The sequence below is a fragment of the Sminthopsis crassicaudata genome, chromosome 5 (genome assembly GCF_048593235.1).
Source record: "Sminthopsis crassicaudata isolate SCR6 chromosome 5, ASM4859323v1, whole genome shotgun sequence".
Classification (NCBI taxonomy): domain Eukaryota; kingdom Metazoa; phylum Chordata; class Mammalia; order Dasyuromorphia; family Dasyuridae; genus Sminthopsis; species Sminthopsis crassicaudata.
In genome coordinates, this window is record NC_133621.1 from 293,958,756 (window position 1) to 293,983,111 (window position 24,356).

Below are 24,356 nucleotides of genomic sequence, written 5' to 3' on the forward strand. Positions count from 1 at the left end.
TCCATCCCCTTTTATCTTGTTTGTACATAGTCATTAACACGCGATGCTAACACATTAATTAGTCCCTGCGGACGTGTGTTGTCTTTTTGTTTTTCTCTGTGTCCCTGGGTCTTCGCGCTGTGCCTGACACATAGTAGGGGCTTTTCCCTTTTCCGGGGTCTCAGAAACAATTTAGGACTGCAATGTACGTCTAGGTACAGCAGGTGGCGCTCCTCCTCTGTGTCCGATTCCCCCATAGGCCATTTCTAAACTTCCAGTCTGCAACATCACCCTTTTCTCTGTCTGGTGACTGGCATAACGATGTGAATGATTATGCCCGCCCTGTTTAGTCTTCTTCCTAACAAAGCTGTGTTTTTTTTCTTTTCTACTTATTTATTTATTTTTATTTTTTAAAATAATAGTTTTTATTTACCAGATATATGCATGGGTAATTTTACAACGTTGACAATTGCCAAAACTTTTTTTTTTTCAATTTTTCCCCTCCCCCCCATGGCAGGTCGACCAATCCACGTTAAATAAGTTAGAGTATAAATTAAATACAATATATGTATACATGTCCAACAGTTGTTTTGCTGAACAAAAAGAATCGGACAAAGCTGTTTATTTTTAATCATCACCAACTGATAATTGAAAGTGTCAAACTTGAGACTCCCGGAACCCGACTTCGAAACTGGACTTTGGCAGGGAAGTTATTTCAACTCTCAGGGCTCCGGCTCTGCCCACGGATCCCATCACGAGAAACTGAACGCTCTAGGATTGGACACTGCGCACGGTTTGGGGGCTCCCGCGGAAGGTTTAAACTCTTCTCTGACGCCGTTTCCGGAGGCTCGGCCTCTTTCCGGAGGCTCGGCCTCTTTCCGGTTCCAGATTCAGCCCCGTCCCTCCTCTGACCCTTGCCCCCAATCTCCTTCTTCAGTCCAGGCCTCTGGTTCTCTTCAGTGCTCTGGGCCCGTCTCCAGCTACCCACAGGTCAGCTCCCTTGGACCTCGGGGGCAGCGACATGGCCACTGGGGTAGACTAAAAGTTACCCAAGTCATTCCTGCTCTAAAGCTGTGTCCTCCCTGGGACTCAGTTTCTCTCCCTGTAAAATGAAGGGATCGGAGCAGATGGCCCCTCCCCGGACTCAACTTCCCATCCTTGGACACGCCCCACCACAACAAGCTCCGCCTCCCCGCGCTGGCGCAGGCTCCACGTGGTGCTCACCAGCTTTTTCCATCTCCGCTTCCCTGGACGGCGCCCGATGGTGACGTATGAGAGGGGAGGCGGAAGATATCTGATTCTATTGGAGGAGCGGCCGCCCCGTGACTTCCGTGCTCCGCCCTTCAGGAGGGGATTCTCTCCCGTCCTGTGACATCATCAGGTCCGCGCCAGGAAGTTTCAGCTCCCTCCCTCCCTCTGCGGCTCCGAGGACCCACCGGCTCCATGAGGCGCAGCCGGCAAGTGACGTGCGCGGCGTGGGTCCGCTGGGGCGTCGCCAAGGAGACTCCGGATAAGGTGAGGCTCGGCCACTCGTCCCTCTGGGGCTCGAAGGGGAGGGGGCGTGGGGAGGAAACTTCGGTGAAGTTCCATTGCCTCCCTCCGAACCTTTGCCTGGACGCTCGGAATGCCCTCCTCGTCCGCAGCCTCTTCTAGAACCCGAAGCTTCCCCGGAGTCAGTCTGTGTCTAAAAGTGATAGAAAGTGACCAAAGCCGGCGCTGCTGTGCGCGCGTGTGCCCGGTCCGGACTGCCCGGGGTCCCCAAAGGAGGGCGAGGGCCGTTCGGGTTCCGTGGTGAGGTCGGAGAAAACGGGGTGGAGCTCGCGGTGGGGGTGAGGTACTGGGGGCTGAGAAAGGGGGAACCCGCGGGGGGCGGGGCCTTGGAAGAAGAGGGGAGAGTGGAGGAGGGAAAGACATGAGAGAGAAAGGAGAGAAGGAGGAGAGAGACAAAAGAAAGAAAAGGGGGAAAGGAGAGAGGAAGAGGAGGGAGAGCAGGAGGCGTAGGGCTGAAGTGTGGGGACGGACTGCAAAGGCTTTTGGGGGTGGGGCAGGTCTGAGCTGAGGGAGGAGGAGGGTGCTGATGGGGGAGGAGCTCGGCCGGAGATCCTTGCCCAGTCCCTGGGGGGTGGGGGAGGGAAGGATTCTGCGCCTCCCTCAGAGGCCTCTGGTCCTGTGTAAGACACTGAAAGCGCGGGAGGCCGGTTCCCCAGCACCCCCAGTCCTAAAGCAGGGCCACAGGCTGCGATGTCGGAAGGAAGCGGCATCCTTGTGAGCAGCCTGCTCTTAGCTCTCTCTGAGGCTCGGGCGGGCCTGGTCCCCTCCCCCCCTGCCTCGGTGTTTCCACCTGTGCCTGACTCTCGTGACCCCTCAGCCGTGACCCCTGGGCAGGGGCACCTCGGTGACTCTCCATTTCCTTCTGTAGAATGAGGAAAATGAGGCAGTCAGTGACTTCCTGGGGTCCTACAGCTCTCTTGTATCTGAGGCAGGATTGGAACTCGGGTCATTCTGACTTCTGGCCTGGGCTCTGTTCACCGCAGGACCCCCTAAAAAGTGGGTGGGGGAGACGTCACAAGGAATAACAGTAACAGGACTCACGGTTAACAGCAATAACATAACTGTAAGGTTCACCCAATGATGTCCCCGCAGTGGCTCTTTGTAGAAGCTGCTGCGTTATTCCCATTTTGCAGATGAGGAAACTGAGGCGGCACCCTGAAGGAAAGTCACTTGCCCAAAGCCAAGGTGCATTTAAACCCAGATCCTCAGATTGTCTCTGAGCCACCTTAAGGGATTGTCTGATTCAGCCTTGAGGCAGAGGCGGGATTCAAACCAGGGCCCTGGGGGGCTGCAGAGGGGCCCTTCCGCCAGGGGTACAGCTCCTGGGCTTTCAGAGGGGAAGTAGGAGGGGCTTTAGACATTCTCAGCTTCCCAGTTTCCATTGTTCTTTGGAATACCCGAAATGTCTTTGTAGGTAGAGCTAAGCAAGGAGGAGGTCAAGCGTCTCATTGATGAAGCCAAGGAGAAAATAAGGTGAGTTGTGGAAGGGGCCTGGACACAGGGGCTGGAGCATCCTTTGGCCTTCCAGTCACTGCTTTAGGTACCATCCCCGGGCCCGTACCCCCTCCTCCTGGCGCTCGGTGCCTTGGTGCCAGCCCCGAGCCCGTACCCCCTCCTCCCAGCGCTCGGTGCCAGCCCCGGGCCTGTACCATCTCCTCCCAGTGCTCGGTGCCAGCCCTGGGCCCACACCACCTCCTCCCGGCACTCGGTGCCTTGGTGCCAGCCCCGGGCCCATGCTGCCTCCTCTCCTCGTCTGCCTCTGTCCCTCTAACGGCCGCTCCTCCGGGGGCTGTCTTCTCCCCATCAGTCCCAGCCTCCCCTTGAGGACCTCACGTCTCTGTAAGCCCCACAGTTTTGGCCCACGGACCGCCTGCGTGTTCCCCAGGGTGACACTGCTCTGAGAGCCCCAGAGGCCGGTCACTCCCTGACTCTCGGTTCTCTATGCAGAGACATAGACAGCAGTGATGGAGAAGACGCCACAGAGGAGGACCCGGACTGCATCCGCGTTCAAGCCCGGGTGGCAGAGCCCCCGTCGGAGGGCGCCCCTGAGGGAGAGGACGGCCTGGAGGACGACGAGCTAGCCGAGTACGAGCTGGACAAGTACGATGACGAGGACGCGGGTGAGAGTCTGTGCCCTCACGGCCCGGAGGGTTCGCCCCGCGTTGGCTTGTAAACATAAACTCCCCATCTCATCTACTGGCCCAGGGCCTGGGCTCCTCTAGGAAGAGGTGGAAGGGCCTGCCCATTGTACAGGATGCATCTGACCCCCGAGCTATAAGCATTGGGGGGGAGAAATGGAATCCAAGCTTCTAGCTCCAAATTCACCGTTTGGGGAACACGTACGTTACCCGTGCCGTGCACTCAAGGAAGCAGCATTTGGGCGCACGCAGCTGTGAGGAGGACTCGGCCCCCTCGGCCTTGGCTAAGCCCGAGCCAGGGACGAGCAGCAGCTCCACCCTCCCAAGGATCCATGTGGATGCAACCTTAGTACAGATCCCTGGGCTGCTCCCACGATCCCTGGCCTCGGCCCCCCTCGGGGGATCTGCCCCTTCAGATGCTCTTGGAATGTCCTCCCAGCTCCAGTGTGGTAACGCCCGTCCCCCTCAAACCCCCGGTGGCTCCTTGCTCCCTCCAAAAGCCACAATCCAAGTTGGCATTTCGGGCCCCCACCCCTGCCAGGACAGAGGAGGCCTAGTGTTTATTAGTGACACTGGATTCTTGCTGCTGCTGCTGTCCTCCTACAGGGGAGATGAGCTGCACAGAAATGGCAGCTGCAGGAGCTGAGGAGGGCTTGGCTGGATTCATGAATGCACAAAAAGAGACAGATAAGAGAGAGAGAGAGAGAGGGAGGGAGGGGAAAAGAGAGAGATCCAGGGAGGAAGGAAGACAGAGGGAGAGAAAGAGAACTCCGGGGAGAAACAGACAGGGTAGGACAAGCAAGAGGCTTTCATTCTCCTCCATTCCACTTCCTGGGAGCTGGGCGAAGGTGCGAGAGGTTGGGGTTTGCCATTTGGGCTGGCACGTCTTAAATGGCTGATCTTGGGCCTGTGCTTTCCCTCTTCCTCCAGACACCGAGACTCTCCAGGAGTCACTCATGGGGCTCACAGTCTATGGGAATAACGACGAGGACCCTTACGTCACCCTCAAAAACACGGTGAGTGCTGAGCCGGCTCCCCCCCCCATGAACATTGTTCACGCCCTCCTTGATGTCCACTTCTCTGAGTCATTTTCTTCCGTTTCCCAACTCTCAGGAGCAGTACGAACATGAAGATTTCCTGATTAAGCCTAGCGACAACCTCATTGTGTGTGGCCGGGCTGAAGATGACCAGTGCAATTTGGAGGTCCACGGTGAGTGAGCAGATGAGGCCCCATCACTAAAAAGTGACCAAGCGATCACGGCAGCCAGACAGCAGGGTCAGGTCCAGTGGGACCCCTGAGCCGATCGTGGCTCCCCTGGGTCCCAGCCTCTCTGGATGCCCCCATCCAGTCTGCTGTTGGCACAGTGGGCATTAAGCTTCCAGAGGCCCGGGAGTGACAAGGCTGGACTTTGTCAGGAAGGCGCTGCCCTTCTCTGCTTTCCTGCAGGAGCTACAGGTCACAGAAGCTAGAAATGATTCTCATGTCATCCCTAACTGGGGAAACTGAGGCCCAGAGAGATGATCTGTTGCAGGGTACAGCAGTGAGGAAGGGCGGGCCTGGAACCCGGCACCTCGCGCCCCTATGCTGGGCTGCCTTTGACTTATCAAAAACAGAATTTAGACTCCCATCTTTCTAATCCCAGAGTCAAGTTTTTATGACGAGAGACAATTTCATGGTTTTGTGTTTGCTCACAGCCAGCACCAGCCTCTGGTGTGTGATTCATAGTGACCGTTCGAGTCTCTGCCCTGTCCCTATGACTCTGATTCTGGCTTTGGCCCCCACCGGTCAGCTCCCTGCCCTCCAGCAGTACCTGGCCTGGGTGCCACTGGCCTGTCATCTCCCCTCCCCATCCCTTCCCAAGCAGGAGCTCTTCTTGCTGCTTGTAGCAGGCCCCTGGCCTGCTCAGTCACGTCATTAAATGGCATAGGGGTGCCTGGGCCGTCAAGGTCTCCAGGCCCCTACTAGGAAGTGTGCCCAGTGAAGGCCCCTCTGAGGCGCTGGCTGGGGGCCCACGTCACACAGGAAACTCAGCTGCTGGTTTCTATCTGAAAGCAGTTACACAGACTGACTGGGGAGAAGGAGCAGCCTTAGCAGAGGCCATTGCTCAGAGCCCTTCCCGGACGGGGCCCGGAGAAGTGACCTGTTCTGACCTCTGCACCCAGGCTTCCCTTCTGTTGCTGTTGGGAATGGTATTTCACAACTAAGGTTTACAGACTGCTTTCCGTCAGACCCTGGCAGTACTAGTGGGTTTGTCCCCATTTTCCAGAACAGGAGCCTGGGGCTCAGAAGTTCCTGACTTAGCCTAGATCACCCAGCCAGAAAGAGGCAGGTTCTCTGTGCTGTCTGGTGACCCCGCCTCGGGCCTCAGGGAGCCTGGCACACCTGGGTGCTGTCCGTTGTCCTGCCCCATCCGGCTTGGCTGAAGGGCCAGGTGCCTCCTGGCTTTTCAGATCTTCATCTCTTTGTGCTAAAATGGGTTTCCTCTTCTTCCAGTTTATAACCAGGAAGAAGACTCGTTTTATGTGCACCATGACATCATCCTGTCTGCATACCCTCTGAGTGTGGAATGGCTGAATTTTGATCCCAACCCTGATGAAGCCTCTGGTAAATAGGGCACATCTCACTCATTGGTGGGGGTGGGGGGTGGGGGTGTCCCCTGTGGTTGGAAACGATGCTGTCTGAGGTATGTGCATCTACCTTTGTTGCCATCCAGGCCTCACAGACACAGATGCTCTCATTTCTCAGCTGGCCTGTGTCCTGGATTTGGGGGAGGGTGACAGTGCGCATCAGATTGTGGGCACCAGAGGGGTAGCTGGGAGCAGGCAGCCTCAGTGGGAAGCCCCCAGACTATGGCCAAAGCAGAAGCATCTAGTGACCCCCGAGTGAGTGGGCTCTAGCAGAACCTTATGTGCCCAGGCAGAGCTGCCTACAGAGATGGGCTCTGGGTGCAGATCCGCCTGCAAACCTGGGGATATCCACAACATAGAAAAAAGCTGCACGAAGCCAACGTCGGCTTTGCCTGTGCATGGGCGGCGAGTGCCACGCGTCCATCAGTTTCAGAGACAGCAGTAACGAACATGTTTCTGAGGCATCGGGGCCTCCCAAGCCAGCCCGTGGATTTTTAGCTGGAACACACTGTGCCCTCTTTCAGGAAACTACGTGGCCGTGGGCACAATGTCCCCTGTGATTGAAGTGTGGGACCTTGATATTGTGGACTCCTTAGAGCCGGTCTTCTCACTTGGAAGCAAAGATGGGAGGAAGAAGAAAAAGAAGAAGGGGAAAAAGGTAAAGGGAATGTTGAAAGCCCCATGGGACTGACATCATCACAGGGAAGGCCTGACTTTTGATGAACTTGAGGGGCAGCTCTTTTGCTCTGAATGGCTCCCTTCTGGACAGTGCCTGACCAGCGGCCTCCACAGCTGCTCGGGTGGGCACGGGGCCCCGTTCTTGGCTCTTAGAGTGAATGCTGGGGGGTCAGCACCTCCTCACTGGCATGGTTCCTTGTTCCTGTGCCAGACAGTAGATGTTAAGTGTGCCTGGCAGTTACCTGAGCATGCTTAGGTCAAATCCTGCATCTTGATTGTGAGAGACATGGCCTCCCCCTGGAATCAGGGCCAGAGAGGACCTTGGACATCGGTTATTGTCATTGCTTCCATCTTACAGAATAGTAAACTGAAGCCTGGAGGTTCAGTGACCTGAGGAAGGTTGTCCAGCTGACCTCTCTGTGCATCCTGTAGACCTAAAGAGCACTTTATACAGATGTCTCATTGGAACTTCATGCTGCCCTATGAGAGAAAGGGGTCACAGATCTCATCCCCATTTTACAGGGCGCAGCGACCTGCCTGGAGAAACACAACTGATGGGACTCCACCCCAGGCCCTCTGACCCCAGTCCAGGGAATAGACTGAGCTTTGGGCCCTTGCTGCCTTTATTCTGTAAAGCCTATTCTTATTCACTACCAAAAGACTTCCTTTTTAAAAAGGAATAAAGTAATTGAGGGTCGCTACCTATTACAGAGCCGAGCAGCCGAAGAGGCCCCAGAAGGACACACTGATGCTGTTCTCGATCTCTCGTGGAATAAACTAATCAGGTAAAAATATTTTTAAATAATACACCTTGACAGTTCGTTTTCCCTGTTAATGACATCCCACTGCCTACCGACTCCATCTCTGTCTGCATGTAACAAGGGTTTCTGACTTCTGGGTCATGCTCCTGGCAGCCTCTCCAGAATGATAACAGCCCTTCTTAGAACATTCTTAAGTAACCAAAGGAAATGCTAAATCTCAGGTACATCTCAACATCAGACTCCCAAGCTTCACTGAGCATCCCAGGCACCCACGCTCACTTCTGAGCATTCTGCCTCCCCCACCATGTGAGTGCCCACCTGGCCATGATGGGCCCTGGGGAGTCTGGTTCCCAACGTAGTCATGTTGCTTTCCAGTAACTGATTTTCTCTCCCACAGCAGCACTCACAGAGACGACTTGGTTCCATCTTGTTTTTCTCTTAATCAGGTTCTTTTAATATTCCCAGATGAAGATTTAGGGCTCAGTTTTCAGGAGAATATATTAAAGATGGCTCTTCATTTAATGCACAAAGAGAAGCCATTTTTCTTTTTCTTGTGTTAGCCCAGGATAACGTCTCTAGGTTTTTGTGAAGGTGACTTGCTAGGTTTTCTCGTCTCCTTTTCCAGAAATGTGTTGGCCAGCGCATCTGCCGACAGCACAGTGATCCTATGGGACATGTCTTTGGGGAAGCCCGCGGCTAACCTGACTTTACACTCGGACAAGGTACTTGATTGGATATTTTTTCTTCTGGGGTCCCAGGAGAAAGCCACACTACTCCAATAAGACAGACTGCCTTCGTCTCATGCCCCGAGATCCCAAGCCCAGTGTCCTTCAGCTATTGAAGCGTGCCCCGAGAGACTCCAGGGATCCTCATCCCATGATTACAGGAGATCACCCCGAGTGCTGGCTGGAATCTGTCCTGGCATCAGGGTGCAGACGCATGTGTTTTAGGAAGCGCTCTCGCCCATCCAGGACAGGGATGTCGCTGCACAGACTGCCTGTATCTAGTCTTGCCCTCCTAGGGATGAGGTCATTGTCTCCTTCGTTTTTATTTTGTTTTCAGTTTGTTTCCAGATTCTTTCAAGCTACCTCTTAAAACAACAGATAAAAGAAAGGGAAAAGTCGATTGAGCAAAATTAGTACATCGCCCAAGTTAGATGGAATATGCCCCTTTTCATCCCTTCCTCAGGGCCCGGCTTGGTCAATTCTAATGCCAGGGGTTTGGAATCCTCTCCTTTCTCAAGCTGCATCCCACAGTTGTGCATTGTTGTGTGACTTCTTCAGGTCCAGACGCTGCAGTTCCATCCATTTGAAGCACAGACATTGATTTCTGGGTCCTACGACAAGTAAGTGTCCTCCCTGGTGCAGCAGCACTTGGGAACGATTCTGGTTGGGTCGTGGTGTTCTGGGGAATCTTTCTAGAGTTTGTAGTGAGCAGGCCAGAGTGGGCCTGGGTTAGAGGGTGCCTATGTCGCTCTCGGGGAAAAGGTCCACCTTTGCTTAAAATGGGAGTGATGATGAGAACGTTGGCCTGAGACTCAGTGAAATGACAAAGGTGATCGGAACAGAGCAGGGTCCGCCCCTGCCACCTTTCTGGACCAGACCTCTAGGCAGACTTAGTTGTGGGAAGCATGTTTCCTTCCCTCTTGATTCTAATGGATTTCTCAGTGAGAGAAAGTTAATTGGGTCTGAAAAATAGTGGTAGTGATACTTGGTTTTAAGAAACTGATGCAGGTCTATAAAACTGAGAGATCGGGGGTCAAAGGGTTGTCAGCCTGAAGCAAGAAAGGAATGAAGCACCATTGAGGAAACTGAGTTCCGGAGCTTGGCAAGCAGCAGAGGGGAAGATTTGCACCCAGGACTTGGGAATGCAGAGTAGCTAGCAGTGCAGTTTGCCAGGAGCAGAAGTATTTATTCCCTTTGGTCTCCACAACACCCTGGGGGGGAGGGGTTGTCCCCATTTTACAGATTAGGAAACTGAGGCAGGCAAAGGTGAAATAACTGCCCAGGGTCCCACAGCCCAGCATGTGTATCCCACTCCCCCTTGGGAGCAGCATTTTGTAGCTACTAAACACTGATCTATTGTCTCATCTCATGCTCTCAATGGTCTTAATTATCTCCATTTTACAAGTGACGTTCATTTAGTCAAAGTGACTTGCTCAGTGTCATTTTGCTAAGAGTATTAGTAAGGACTGGAACCAAAGATGCCAAGTCCAGAAATATGCCCGGGGGCAGTGCCCGCATAGCCCTGATGCCCAAGGCAGAGAGGAGAGGCTGGAGGAGGAAGGGGAGAGTCTGAGACCGTGACAGAGGCCAAGCGGAGCCTGGACTGCCTCAGCTGGGGAGGCCACTGGTGCCCTCCCTGTGGGGGAGAGCCCGAGGAAGGGTCTGAGTGCTCGGTACCCCTCACCTCCCTGTGCTCGGCCTTCCAGGTCCGTGGCCTTGTACGACTGCCGCAGTCCCCAGGAGAGTCACCGCCTCTGGAAGTTTAGCGGGCAGGTGGAGAGGGTCACGTGGAATCACTTCTCTCCTTGCCACTTTTTGGTAAGAACCTTCTCAGAGCCTTGACCTCTTCTCAGAGAGGCTGGCCCTGCTGCTGTCCGGGCAAGGATCCTTGGGAGTGCCCGCCCATCTGCCAGCGAGGACTGGGTCTGGCGCCCAGGGCATTGGGGCGGCTGAGGCCAGGCAGATGGAGGGAGAGGAGCCTGAGCTCTTCTAGTCTGGACTGGCCCCGCTGGTAGCCTGCCCACCCACCTCTGGGGAGCGTGCCCTTGGCTGTTCCCGCGTGTCAGCCCTGTTGGAAGGTGTGCGTGGTGAGGGCAGGCTTGCTGCCACCTTTCTTACCCGCCCAGCTCCCGGTGGCAGTGACACAGCAAGAGCCACATCATGTTGTGATAGGTCCTCAGAAGCACCCTGGGAGGGAGGAGGAGGAAACTGAGGCAGGCCAAGCTATCAGGCCAAACTTGGCTTCCCGACTTCAGGCCTTGAGCTCTGTCTGGGGCACGGCGCCTCTGCTGTGACCCTAACAAGAGTCTCCTTGCAGCCCAGAGTCCCTTGGGCTTTCTCCTTATGCCCACCCAGACATCCCTGTGGGGAGCGAGTCTGTCATAGCAGCCGTGTGGCGAGGGCTTGTTGACTGACAGAAGAGGCCGCTGAGCCCCACAGCCCCCAGCCTCCAGGGCCCTCCGCTGACAGGCGCCTTGTTATCCCTCCAGGCTAGCACAGAGGACGGCTTTGTGTACAACCTGGATGCCCGTTCAAACAAGCCCATCTTTACACTCAAGGCACACGATGAAGAAGTCTCTGGTGAGTGTGCGACTGCCCCCTTCGGTCCCCAGGATTGGGCGGGGACTTCAGGGCAGCTGCTGAAAGTCTCTCCCCTTGGGTGCCCGTGGGGCCACCCTTTCCAGGGCTCGAGCTGAGCAGCCAGATTAAGGGCTGCCTCGTGACCTCCTCCTCCGACAAATACGTGAAGATCTGGGACGTGTTAGGAGACAGGCCGAGTCTGGTGCACTCCCGGGACATGAAAATGGTAAGAGGCTCGCTGGCCCTCGGGCCTCGGGGAAGGCATCCTCCCTGCCAGGGGCCCTGCACTCCCCGAAAGCATGGGTCCTCGGAGTCCTTCAGACCTCCTTGTCCCCATCTCAGAGAGTAAGGAGCTGGCCCAAAGCAGGTGGGGCGGGAGGACATCCGGGATGGAACGGGGAGAGGGCTCAGCTATCGTCACTCTGCCTGTGTCCGTGGCCGGGGTCTTCAGAGGAGGTGATGGGTGGGCAAGGCCCAGGAGCAGAGAGTGGCGGGAGGTGGGCAGAGAGCAGGAGCAGACCCAGCACCAATGGTGCCCGCTTGTTCTCCCTCAGGGTGTTCTCTTTTGTGCCTCATGCTGCCCGGATCTGCCTTTCGTGTACGCCTTTGGGGGGCAGAGAGAGGGGCTCCGGGTCTGGGACATCAGCACCATCTCTTCAGGTAAGGTTCCCTTCCAGTGGATGTGAGCAAAAGCAGCCTCAGTGGCTGGCCCACCCCCGTTTCTCTCACCCTCTGCTCGGTTCCCCCACCCCAATGGGCAGCTGCATGGCAGTTAGCAGTGTTGGAGAGAGCCCAGGTGCCCGCCCAGGCGGGGGGCTCTTCTGACTCCGGGGCCATTACCACCTTGTGAATGGCTCTTTATGGAGTTTGACAAAAGCACTCCAAACACTTAGTTAAAAAGAAACCTACCAAAACCTGGATCCTTGCAGAGCTCTGGGGGTGCAGCATGCTGTGTGAGCAGCTAGCCGAAAGTCGGGGTCTCTCAGCAAGTGGGTGGACCCAGCCCCTTTCCTTAGGAAATTTGCAGGTCCTCCAGACGCCTCTCCTCCCCTCCCTCCCACAGAACCCCTCTGCTCATACCAGGTCTCGTCTCTGAGGGAGCCCCATTTTGGTCTTTCCACAAGGATCTGTCATGGCACAGTGCCAGGCTCAGGGAAACAGCTGAAGGAGCAGAGGGGCAAGAGGGAGAGGGATAGTTCCCGGCCTCCGGGAGTATCTTGGCCTTGATTGCAAAAGGAGCATTTTGGATGGGTTTTAGGACTTGCTTCCCTCCTGGACACTGGTCCTGTGGGAGGTCATGACCCTCAGGCTCTTGTTTCCTTTTCAGTGAATGAAGTTTTTGGGCATCGAGAACGGCTGATGGTCACCAGCCAGTCCCAGTCAGGGGTCAGCAGCTCCCTCACACCCCCAGGGAGAGACAGTGGGGACGTGGACACGGCCATGGAATCCTAATAAATTTTTTACCTCACGATCTCGCGGGATGTCCCTTCACTTGCTGCTGAGGCTGGCCACGCATACTGATGGGGCAAGGAAGCTTTGCCCACCGGCTGAAGTCCTCCCTTTCTGGAGGGTCTCGGAGTGGGAGTGAGGGGATAGGTATGTGTGAGGGGAGGTTAGTGCATCATTGGAGATATGGAGCAGTCTGGGGGTGACTGTGAGAGGGGAGTGGGCACGCCTGCACCTTCCATCTGTCCTGGGCCAAAGCCCAAGTCCAAAAAGCGGGCTCCCTTTGTCCCCCCTCCATCCTGCCATTATCAGGAGCTCCATACAGCTGGGATCCTGGTTGTGGTTTTTAAAAATGGTTTCTGCAGCACATCTGTGCTTCTTGGGGGTCCCTGCTGTCCCTCCCAAGCTCCTCTGGGGCAGCAATCCATCAGTCAGGATTTCCACCCTGACTTTGAGTCAGCAAATAGTTGTTTCTCTATGTCTGATTGTGCCCAAGGTCCTACCCACTCTCCCCACAAAATAAAAAGACAAAAGGGAGCTTGTCATCCACAACAGGACACTGCCAAGGGGTGCTGCTGGCCGGGACTTGAGGAGACTCACGGTCAAGGGAAGCCTCAGACTTGCATCTGGGGGATCTGGCGAGTCATATCCCTGAAGCCTAACTCAGTTTCCTCATCTGTAAGAGGAGGGCCTAATAGCAACCTCTTCCTCCCAGGGTCAGGGTCAGATGAGGGTCTGTAAGGCCCTTGTGCAAGAGGGTGGGGATGTCATTACCCTGAGGGCACCAGGTTGGCAAGGATGGCCAAGGAGGTCAGCAGTCCCAAGATGGAAGTCTCAGGTGCTGGTGGTCTGAAGGTAAGTTTGAGAAGACCTGAGCTCTTCCAATGCCCCCACTTTACAGCAGGAAAAACCAAGGCCCAAAGTGGGGGGTGTGGAAGAGCACTTGGAGCTGCACACCACCTGGGTTCAGGACTAGGACTGGACCAAGCTTCTGAGGAGGCATTAGAACCCAATCCCTCCATCTTGTTGCTGCCCTTCACCAGCTCACCCCCCACCCATCATTCTTAGTGCCTCCTCTCCCCAGAGCCACCTCTGTGGCCTTGCAGATGTGGGCACCCCCTGCCATAAGGCCCACCTCGTCTTCCCTGGAGACTTCTGTAATACTGTTGATGACGTATTCACGTACTTTTTGCTGGGAGGCACACAAGCTTTTTTATCTCCAACTCCATCATCTGCAAAGAAGAGAATGTTTTCTAGTGGTTAATCTAATTACTCTTATCTACTAGAAAACTCATTAATTCAGACGTCACTTCTTTAATAGGTTAAGTTAATGGGATTTTACTGTTCTTTGTTAAAGGGGTTCGTGTATTAAAAACAAATTCAGGCCATTGGAGCTTGTCACATAAAATACTTTGCATTTATTTCAAAGAGATAATGAGCAATATCTAGAGCAATTCTAGTCAGCATGAGTGATCAGGCAACAATAATTTGAGTCCTGATTATGCAACGAGTGTTATTCTGATTCCAGGCCTGATTGTGTTACTGAATAATGTCATTAGGTCTGGGACTGGCCGAGTCACTTTCCTGTGTCACAGTTTCCTCAAGTGTCAAAGAAGAGGTTGAACTAGATGGTCTCTAAGGTGCTTCACAACTCTGAAATCCTCTCAAGTCTTCAGATGGAAGACTAAGGGAGAACATTGATGGGAACATTGAGTTAAGAAGGGTTGACCTGACCTTAGTCCCACCAATTAGTCATTATCAGTTATGTTTTGTGGCCCCTGAAATATCTTTGATGGCAAAAGCCTTGACCTTCATTTTGTTTCTCCCCCACCTAGGGGATCTAAAGCACCAGGACTTAAGTTGGCACATGTGTATGCACCTATGTACATATGTGAATCTATTGCAAGTGCTCACAAAGTATGAACTCAGTGAATTAATCAGTTACCCATCCCCTTCCCAGAAAACGTAAAACTTCCTTCTTTAGCAATTCCAACTGCAAAATTATTTGGTTTTTGTGGTTATTTGTTTTCTGAATTTTCTTCTTCTCTCTGAGCCAGTTCCTGAAAAGTCCCTAACAGCATATTCTTCGATCATCTTCGAGGCTTTTGAATAATTTATACCTCACAGTCGAATGCCCATGTGCCCTAACCAATTAAAGGCAATGGGCCACAAAAGTGTTCTCTGCTTATAAACGCAATGCCCATAATCCCCCTGCAAACACACAGATCCTGGAACCCACCATGTGGTCCACAGCAGAATGTGGGAATGGCTGGGTTAGTGGGGCAATAAAGGATCTGCGTGGTGTCCATTAAGTCGGAAGAGAACCCTGGAGGAGAGATGAGCGCATCTTAAAATATAATAAGGCTCATGATACCACAGAGATAGCAGTCTGTGCACATAACTAACACAAAAGATAAATCCCATTTTAATATTAGCTGCAGCCAGGACTGGAGAGGAAATCTGCCTGACAAACCAAGATTCCTGGATATCAGAATTAACTTGAGCTTTGTGATCTCAGTAAATAAGAGAGGGATGTGTGTCAACCTGTTAGTCTGGGCGATCAACGGTGATGAGTGGTCCCTTAACAGAAAAAAAAGCTAAGGCGACAGCTTTGTGAACTGAGGTTTGCTTCTTAATCTTGTGTGACATGTAAGCTTTTGTTCGTTTACATAGGGCCTGTGCCCGACTGCAAGTGTGATTCTGTTTAGTTGTTTGAAAATGTAAATCAAGATGGCCAACTGGTAATGCGTCAACAAGCATTTATTAACGCCAGACACTGTGCTGGGTGCTGGACACACAATTCAAAGACTGAAACGGCTCCTGCTTCCAAGGAGCCGGCATTCTGATGGGGGAGGAAAAGGAGCTGATAAGCACAAATAAGTAGAGGGGGATTGAACTAGATGTGAGATTTTTTCAGGAGAACCTCCATCAACACAAGGCAGCATAGTATGACTTTAGAGACTTACCTGGAGGGATGAAAGTTTCAATGATTAGCTCTGGGCCACACAGACAAGATGGGGAAGGAGGCATTCTGTCACTGCTCCCACGTGGCATCTATAGGATTTCCCACAAGTCTCAGTGATGTTTTAAGCCTTAATAGCTATAAGAAATCTATCTTAAGAGAAAAACTGAAGCCTTAATAGTTTGACTATACTGACACATTTGGGACACTATATACAGAATAATAAACATAAAGAGAATAAATGCAAATATAAAGGAGTCAAATTCAAGGTCATCTGGGAGGTAGAAGGAAGCGATTGTTCTTAGTAGTAGAAATATAAGTAGAATGATAGTTTAATTCTCTTTCCCTGCTGTGAATTCTAAGATTCAGAGATGCATGGGAGTGTAGAGGAGTAGAAGAAAAGGAAGAGGGAGGGGGATACCTAATCAGCTCCTGGGCACTCGTTCCACCCTGTGTAAGGGACAACTTCCATGGGCCCCAATTTCTTTTGTGAAATGGATAATAAGCCATTTCTGCCTTCCAGTGGTATGAGGTGAGGGGTGTTAGCAACTTGAAGCACCCCAGAAATATGGATTATGATTTTGTGACCAGATTAATCATCTGAAACACATTAGCTCTGAGCCTTCAACAGTTGTGTTAATCATCAACCCACCATTCTTTCTCTTTGATCCCAAAGGTTAACTGTTGATTTTAAATGTGGGATGTGTTAAAGGTTCTTTGCCGAGATCAAATATCCCTTAATGTTTTTGGAGAAGTTGGTCTTTGTATTGCTCACCAGATTTGACTCTTACTCAGGGATTATTATACAAGGATCCATAAACATACACACAAATGGATGGATGGATGGATGAAGAGTAATAGGCAAAGATGGATGGATGGACAGAGACTGACATAAATAGATGGATGGATGGATAGACAAATGGACAAATAGAGAAATATAGTTTCATACAATGTAGATTTATAAAGTTATATATAATTACAAATTTATCTATATTTCAACGTACTTGGTTTTTCCTGTGTAATCTTCTTTTAGGCATCTAAAAAAATTCAGAAAAGGGGATCCATGGACTGCCAAAAGGGTCTGTAATTCCCAAAAATGTTAAGAACCCCTACATTGACTAATCAAGGTAGGCAAGCCATGGAAATATTTAAAGCAGGGAAGAGTCTTTTTCAGGCCTTTCATCCATGGCAGTGATCTCTCCTTCAAAGCATTGTGCCCACACACTATTTCTGTCCTCTCTGTAAAGGAATATTGAGATAAAGGTTTTGTCTCTGACTTCTTTTAAAGAAATATTTTTCTCTTGCCTCATCCAGCCCTCACATCATCTCCCAGGATAGAATAGCCATCCCTTCCACATTGTGGGAGCCGAGGACATGGTTCCCCTGTGATAGGGAAAATTCACATAAAATTTTTTGGCCCTTCATACCAGATAAGTCAATTATTATGTTATTAAAGGTAAAATATATTGACATTACACAATACTATACGGATATTATTCATTTCTGAATTTCTAAACTTTTTGTGTTTTCTGCTGGCCTTCACATGTCAGATGTAGCTTACATAAAACTCCCAATTTTTTTTTTTTTTTTTGTGTTGATTCATGAGATATCTAAACCGCAATGGGGAAAATCAACATGTGGAAAGGATAACTATAGTAGATGTGACTTACTTTCATTTTGTTTCCTCTTAATTAGGGACCAGATCTGCCATTTCAAGAAAATAGGGAAGTCTCGGAGAAGGAAAACCTTCTCTTATCCTTTAGTGTCCTTTAGCCAGTGTGTCAGCATGTGCTATCAGAATTCTTTAATGTCGCTGAGCAAATTGCCTATTATGTGCCAGGCATTATGGAAGCAAATGAAAACGGGTAATTAGGGTGCTTTGGATGAGATTGTGTCTGAGCGTAGAATCGGTTTATCAAGAAGCTTAGAAGATGGCTAGCTATGTTTGTCTGCAAAGAGAAGAAATACAGATCCAGATCTCATGACAGCAAACTTCAAAGACTATTGTTATCATTGTTCAGTCCTGTCTGATTCTTTGTAATCCAATTATGGGGTTTTCTTGACAGAGACATCGCCATTTTTTTTGCCATTTACAAAAATATTTGCCTTTGTTTTTGCCAAAGGTTTGCCATTGCCTTCTCCAGGTCACTTTACAAATGAGGAAACTGAGGTAAAAAGAAGTAAGTGTCTTGACCAAGGTCAGCCAGCTAATAACTGACTGAGGCCAAATTTAAAATCAGCTCTTCAGGCCTAGTGCTCTATCCACTGCACCACCCAGCTGTCCCTTCAAAGATTGTGGGCCTTTATCTGCAGGATAGAGCATTGCTTAAAATGAATGGCTGGATGACGAGTATGGAAATATGCGTTTAACAATTAACAATTTTTTTTTTTTTAATCTGAGGCTGGGGTTAAGTGACTTGCCCAGGGTCACACAGCTAGGAAATGTTAAGTGTCTGAGACCAGATTTGAACTCCGGTCCTCCTGAATTCAAGGTTGGTGCTCTATCCACTTCGCCACCTAGCAGCCCCCAACAATTAACAATTTTAACAAAAAACACAGAAACAATTTTTGTAGTTTCCAGTCTAAGGAGGGAGGAGAGAGGGAGAAAAATTTGGAATACAAGGTTTTGCGAGGGTGAATGTTGAAAATTTTCTTTACAGGTATTTGCAAAAATAAAAAGCTATTAAATGAAAATGAGTGGCTGGGAGCATGATAAATTTGGAAATATGTATAGAAGAATTGCATATGTTTAATATATGTTGAATTACTTGCTATCTAGGGGAAGGGGACTAGGGGAAATGGAAAGAGAAAAACTTGGAACACAGTTTTTCAGGGGTAAGTGTTGAAGACTATCTTTGCATGTATTTTGAAAATTAAAAGCTATTATTAAAAACTGAAAAGGAAAGAAAAAAAGGAGTAGCTGGGAAATAATGATAACCTTTTGGTTATGAATAGACATTTTTATTACATCTTTGAGGCTGTCACACCACCTTGGGGCCACTTTAAAAAAGCATCCTTATATGGTTGACAGCAAGTAAATAATTAACTTAATATAGTTGGTAAGGAAGACAGACCTAGAGAGAATAATTTACAAGCAAATAGAGATGAAAGCTTGGTTGGAAGCTGGGCCCTGCCTCCCTCCTGATTGACTAGCTGGGATTTCTCCTTAAACCTATGCCTGTAGTAGAGCTATGAGGCCTCAGGAAGGTGTCCTAGTAGAGTCTGCATTAGCGTATTTTAATTCATTTCTAAAATGTGGGGGAGGACCCCTGCTAGTTACAAAAAGATGCTAAAACACAGGTCATGTGGTTGCTTAAATCTGACCCATAGAGAAGTGGCCCATCCTGATTGGCCAAAGGCCTAGCAGGCCCAACATCTGTGGCTACAGAGCCGGAGCTGTGCAAAAAAAATGAAGGGGAAGCAAGCGGCTCCGTGGAGCAGAGCACAGAGCACAGGCCCTAGTCAGGAGGACCTGAATTCAAATACAACTATAGACACTTAACACTGAGCTGTATGACCCTGGGTAAGTCACTTAACCCCATTGCCTCATTTCCCCCCCCCCAAAAAAAAAAAACTGAATGAAGTTTCTAGATTAAGCAGAAAAAGACCAAACCAAGAGAATTTAATCTAAAGAATGTTTCCTATGCTCCCAAATTATTCTATCTGAAAATGCTCGTTTCTATAGAAAAAAACCCAGAACCATAACTTCCTTTATGTATTCTTTTCAGGCCTATTTTTCACGTAATAAGAACATTTTTACTCTTTCACCTTAAGAGCTATCCCCACTCCTTCCTTCAGGGGGGCCTAGCCCAGTGCCTGGTACGTGTTCATGAAAATGCTGATGGTGGGTTCAGTTGTTGCGCTTTTATCTGACTCATTTCGGGTCTTGGCAAAAATACCAGAGTGATTTTTCACAACAGTTCGTTTTACAGATGAGGAAACTGAGGCAGAAGATTAAGTGACCTGTCTAGGGTCACACAGCTAGTAAGTGCTGGGACTGGACTCGGGAAGGCCAGTCTTCCTGACCCCAAGCCCAGCGCTCTGGGCACCATGGCACCGTCTCCTAAGAACATAAATGTTTTGTCGAAGGAATGAATGCTTTTGGATAGAATATGCTGTCCTTTCTAGGGACTGGGGAGAATTTAAGCTCCTCAAGGACAGGAACTGTTCTATTGTTAAAATGTTTATTTTTAATCATCTTCTTGTCCCTAATATGTTATATATAATATATAAATAAATGTTTTTTTTTTTTAATAAATGAATGAGTGTCTGGCCACAATGAAAACTCCTTGAATATAGAATGATTTCTTTTTTTTTTTTTTTTGCATATCCAGTGCCTGGCACATAGTAGGTGCATCATAAATATTTTGTTTAATGAATGAGGATCTAGATAGAATGTATGTAGAATGAAGGAAGGAACAAATGAATGTATGATGCCCTCGAAGGACTATATCCTTGTGAAGGACAGGAAGTCTTCCCTTTTTTGTCTTGGTATCCTCAGTGAGCGCCTTAAACCTCCTACTAATGGGCATCTCATCTCCCCGAGGTGGCCAGGAGCCAAGTCGCCCAGCCCAGCAAAGCTGGGAGAAGGCCGCCTGCATCTGCTCGGAGCATGTCACAGGGGCCTCCTTCCCACGCTCTGGATTTCCCGTGGCTTACCCACGGAGGGAGCCCGGGATCCTAGTCGTCTTTAACATCCTTCACGTGACTCTTCTGGAGTAATCCTGTGTCCCTGCCAGCTTACCAGCTCACCTTATGCAGAGGTGGGGCTTAAATCAACCTTCAGAGAAAAAACAATAACCAGCCCTAAATTAAGATGGACATTCTGAAATTCTCAAAGTCTGTTATTTTAAAATTGGTTTCCTTATCTCAAGATATACTCCCTCCTCCCAAATTAGAATGTTTGAAAAACAGTGTGTAGATGTATATTAACCTATTCACAATCTCTCTCTGCCTCTGTTTCTTTATCTGTTAGATGTGGGGGTTGGACTTGATGTTTTATAAGATCTCATTTATCTCTAGATCAAGTTCCTTTGTGCCATGACTGCCTTCTAAATAAAATAAAATGCCAGAGTGGTTTTCCACTGCAGCTTCTAAGTAAAATAAAATGTACTATATCACAAAGGAAACCAATTTTATAGAAATGGTGGTCAACAAAAATTAAAGGAGTTCCAGAACCCCAGGCTACAAACCCGCCTGGATCTCCGATTCTCTTCCAAGTGCTTGATAAGGATTTGTCTCCGGGATCACATCCGCCTTGGACGCTGCTCATGTGGGTACATCTGGAGGAGAGACGGAAGTGGAAGCTGCCCTCTCCTCTGGTCATGGAGCAGCCCTGCCACGGTGGTTCCTAGCGACTCATGGGGGCTTGGTCATGGACTCTTTCCCGTGGGGCCTCCCACTGAGCTAAGTACTGAGCTCATCCCTAGGAGTCACAGGGCCTAGATCCCTGGCCCGCCACCCCTAGCCTCAGAATCCCACCCAGCCACAGAGAGGGAGGGGTGCTCATGTCTGCTTTCCCCAATGTTGCCCACCTCAATGCCGCTCACCTGTAACCAATGCCTGTAAAATTAAGTTTGGCTAAATTGGGGCAAGCCATTGACCCTTTCTATAGGCTGGCAGCGCCCCCTTAGTACTTGCTTAGAGAAAAGCTGCCTCAATCTACCTTTGTTAGATATCACTCCAACGCCACCTTCATTCAGAGAAGCTCAGGAGTGGAAGAGCCGAGATAGGAGAAAAAGGAGGCAGCAGTGGGAGTGGGGGTGGGAAGGATGGCCTCCAGAGTAGAACGCTGCCCCCCGGGACCATTCGATGCTGGAACAATGTTTTCCTCGGCTGGGATTCATACACACACGATGCACACACGTGCACACACCCTCACATACACTGCAAATAAGTCTCTTCTTGAAAAATTGCTTTTGATTTAATTTTTTCCTAGAGTACAGGTTTGAATGAAAAACATTCATTCAATAAATAGTTTAGCAGCAACACCTTCCCGGTCACCTCCACACCCAGCCCAGAGGACGCCATCTCTAACAGGCAATCTGTACCAGACAGTGTCACCACCCCCAAAGGCCAAAGAGGCGCTACAGACCCGGGGTGCAGGGCCCTCCATGCTTGAAGGGGCCTGAGGTTGGCCTAGAAGCAGTTCTAGGGCCCCAGGGGGTGCTGGTTTCTCACAGGTTCCCCAGAGCACCAGAGCCCACACTTGGAAGGCAATGCTGTGTGGATGCTAAAACCTCAAGGGTCTGCCCGAAATGCTGCAGACCCTTCTCTGTTCCTGCCTGGCCAGCCTCCCAATACCCACCTCCCTACTCAGAACCCTGCAGACCCTGCAGGTGGCAACCCTCTTTAGTCTCTGACACCCCCACTTTTAGCAGAGCCCCCCTTCTGTGGCTCCCAGCCTCCGTCCCTTGGCCTCCCCTATGAACCATCAGTGCCCCCAGAACCCTGGTGGTGGATGTCACAGGTGAGTCCAGATCCAAGGAGAAAGATTCATTTTTGGCATCTACGTTGCAGCCAAAGTTAGGGTTACAGTCCCGATGGGCCGCTTTGTTGGGGAAGCAATGATGTGTTGACCAGAAAAGGAGGAGCTGCAAGGCAGGATAGACACTACAGAGGATCCAATTCCTTGTTGGTCACTGGGCCAGACGTGGCCCTTTGCAAACTCTGGGTCTGTGGTCCGGTCTTCCCTCCCTGTGCCGGCTGCAGGATCCAGGCTTCTGTAAGTGCTTTGCCCATTCTCGTTCAGTCTGTCTCGGCCGCAGGCTGGGTCCCCCTCTGCTCCTCTGGCTCTCCCAGTCCAGTCTCACTTGCTCCCCTCAGCAGCATACACGGCCCCGCTCAGCCGACAGCCCTCGGCCACTATGGCCTCTCCCGGCTCCTCTTCCTCAGACTCATCCTCTTCTTCCTCCTCCTGGGCTGAGGAGCTGGAGGCAGGGCCTTTGCAGATCTTCAGGTGGCGGGTCAGGTGGTACTTGGTCAAGTAGGCCTTGGAACACTTTTCACAGATGTAATCCCTCTTTCCCTCATGGGAGTTGAGATGATTTGTCAAGTGATTGGTCCTCAAGAAGAGCTTCTCACACTTGGGGCACTTGATCTGCCGTTCCCTGGGAAGCACAAAGGTCAGAGCTTGACTCTGGCTGCCTGTGGGCCCTCCTAGTCCAGGCCCTGACTCTTCCCTGTCACTCACTCCCCTCCCCTTCCTTCCCCTTGACCCCCACCCCAGCAAGCCCCAAAGATCTAGTCCAACTCCCCAGTTAGAGGAAACCAGAGGGCAGGCCTACATACTGTGTGTGAGTGAGCACGTGCTGCTTGAGGTCCTGCCGCCTCATGAAGAGCTTGTCACAGTAATCACACTTCAGGTTCTTCTCCCCAGTGTGGATGACCATGTGACACTCCAGGTGAGCCTTCTGGGTGAAGGACTTGTCACACAAGGCGCACCTGTAGTTCTTCTGGCCTGCACAGAGGCACAAGGGAGAAAGGCCCGTGAGCCTCCCTGCCCTCAGCCCAGATTCCCCAAAAACTCCCCAGGAGGGAGGAGGGCCACCCCACTCCACGCCGGCCCCTTACCCGTGTGTATTTTCAGGTGTGTGCGCAGGTTGCTGGGGTCACTGAAAGCCTTACTGCAGAAGTCACACTTGTGGGGCTTCATTCCCATGTGGCCCATGAAGTGCACATGGAGCTTGGAGGGCGAAGTGAAGGCCTGTGGGCACATGGAGCACTTCCACTTCCTCTCCTTGCTGTGGTTGGGCCCATGGCCGCCGCCTCCATGGCTCTGGCTTGGGAGGTGCTGCTGGATGTGACTGCTCAGGTGGACTTTGAACTCAGCATAGGAGTTGCACTCCTTGCCACAGGTACAGACGTGCACGTCTGGGTGCTCAGGAACCCCTGTGGGCAAAAGCACACGGGTCAGGTCCAGTCTGGTCTGGGCTGTCTCTGGGACAAGAAGCCTGGCCTGAGTTCCCCAGCTAACTCACTTCCAGGAGCCCATGTCAGTGCAGCCCCGAGGTTTGTTTCTGCTGCTCCCATTATCCCTACAGCATCACTTAAGAAGGAAAGGGACCCGCAGCTAGCTTACCCATCTGCTGGGCATAATCCCGGCTGTAATAAAACAGTAACTCGTTCTCTGGAGGGATATCCTGGGAGGTGCAGAAGTAGATCTTCCCATCGTGAGGATAAGCCACCAGATTCTGCTCCTCCCGGTTCCTGAAACACCACACATTTCACAGCTGGTCAAGCTCAGGGATGGGGCCTCAAAAGTGCAGCTCTGACTGGCCCAAGAAGCCACCCCATCAGGCCGTTCTGCTACTGCTCCCCGGCATTTACCCACAGAGAGGACTCCCCTGGATGTTGGTGGACCGCTCCTGAGATCACAGGCCCAGACCACCCAGGGCAGCATGAGGACACCCAGCTCCCAGGAAGAGGGAGGTGGGTCCAGGACTCTATCCCCCTCCTCCCTGACAGGGGCATGGTGTTTATATAGTACCAGGCACAGACAAGCAGGAGGGTGGGCAGCCACACATCTAGGTCTCTATCACCTGAGAATGGGCTGAAGACTGGGGGAGGGAAGCCTGGGGAAGATTCCTGCCCCCTCCCCCCAAAATTGGACATGGGGACCTTCCTACTATTAGAAGGGGCGTCCCTGGAGGAGGGATCACAGCTGTTCTTTTTGACCCAGAGGGGAGAAACTGAAGCAAAGGGACTGAAAAGGTATAAACTGGCAACTGGGCCCAGGAGCCTTCAAATCAGACTGAGGGCAGGGCCAGGCTGGGGCTCCCTGCCAACTCTCCCAAGTGTGTGACTAAGGAACACTTAGGGTTTCCCCCACTTAGGAAAACTAGGGGTTTCCTCACTAACTTTAGAACGTAGCTACATTGTTCACAGCCTGAGGGAATGCCTCCTTGCT

At 51.1% G+C, this 24,356-nt stretch overlaps 2 protein-coding genes across 5 annotated transcripts in view; one reads left to right on the forward strand and one right to left on the reverse strand.

Moving 5' to 3' along the window:
- Positions 1 to 915: 915 nt before the first annotated feature.
- PWP1 (PWP1 homolog, endonuclein) lies at positions 916 to 12,511 on the forward strand. Its single transcript, XM_074271507.1, has 15 exons — positions 916 to 1,494; positions 2,945 to 3,003; positions 3,478 to 3,650; positions 4,599 to 4,684; positions 4,782 to 4,878; positions 6,163 to 6,273; positions 6,821 to 6,954; positions 7,686 to 7,759; positions 8,361 to 8,457; positions 9,019 to 9,080; positions 10,167 to 10,278; positions 10,950 to 11,040; positions 11,145 to 11,266; positions 11,595 to 11,700; positions 12,368 to 12,511. The coding sequence occupies exons 1-15, from the start codon at positions 1,423 to 1,425 to the stop codon at positions 12,490 to 12,492; spliced, it is 1,521 nt and encodes a 506-aa protein (XP_074127608.1). The 5' UTR covers positions 916 to 1,422; the 3' UTR covers positions 12,493 to 12,511.
- An 8,836-nt stretch (positions 12,512 to 21,347) lies between these two features.
- The window catches only part of PRDM4 (PR/SET domain 4), a 68,104-nt gene continuing 65,095 nt past the window's right edge, over positions 21,348 to 24,356 (reverse strand). For all 4 annotated transcript variants that reach the window (XM_074271503.1, XM_074271501.1, XM_074271502.1 and 1 more), the window contains 4 exons: positions 23,529 to 23,656; positions 23,021 to 23,338; positions 22,739 to 22,907; positions 21,348 to 22,557 (listed from right to left, as the gene is read on the reverse strand). In XM_074271503.1, coding sequence (XP_074127604.1) covers positions 22,257 to 22,557; positions 22,739 to 22,907; positions 23,021 to 23,338; positions 23,529 to 23,656 — 916 coding nt within the window. In that variant the 3' untranslated portion in view covers positions 21,348 to 22,256. The remainder of the gene's footprint in view (positions 22,558 to 22,738; positions 22,908 to 23,020; positions 23,339 to 23,528; positions 23,657 to 24,356) is intronic.

What these genes read in the sequence shown, in the direction of transcription:
- PWP1 (XM_074271507.1), top strand. Translation starts at nt 1,423, where the DNA reads ATGAGGCGCAGCCGGCAAGTGACGTGCGCGGCGTGGGTCCGCTGGGGC. An exon ending in GAAGCCAAGGAGAAAATAAG is followed by an intron (nt 3,004 to 3,477) that starts GTGAGTTGTGGA and finishes TTCTCTATGCAG; the next exon opens with AGACATAGACAGCAGTGATG. An exon ending in GTACGATGACGAGGACGCGG is followed by an intron (nt 3,651 to 4,598) that starts GTGAGAGTCTGT and finishes CTCTTCCTCCAG; the next exon opens with ACACCGAGACTCTCCAGGAG.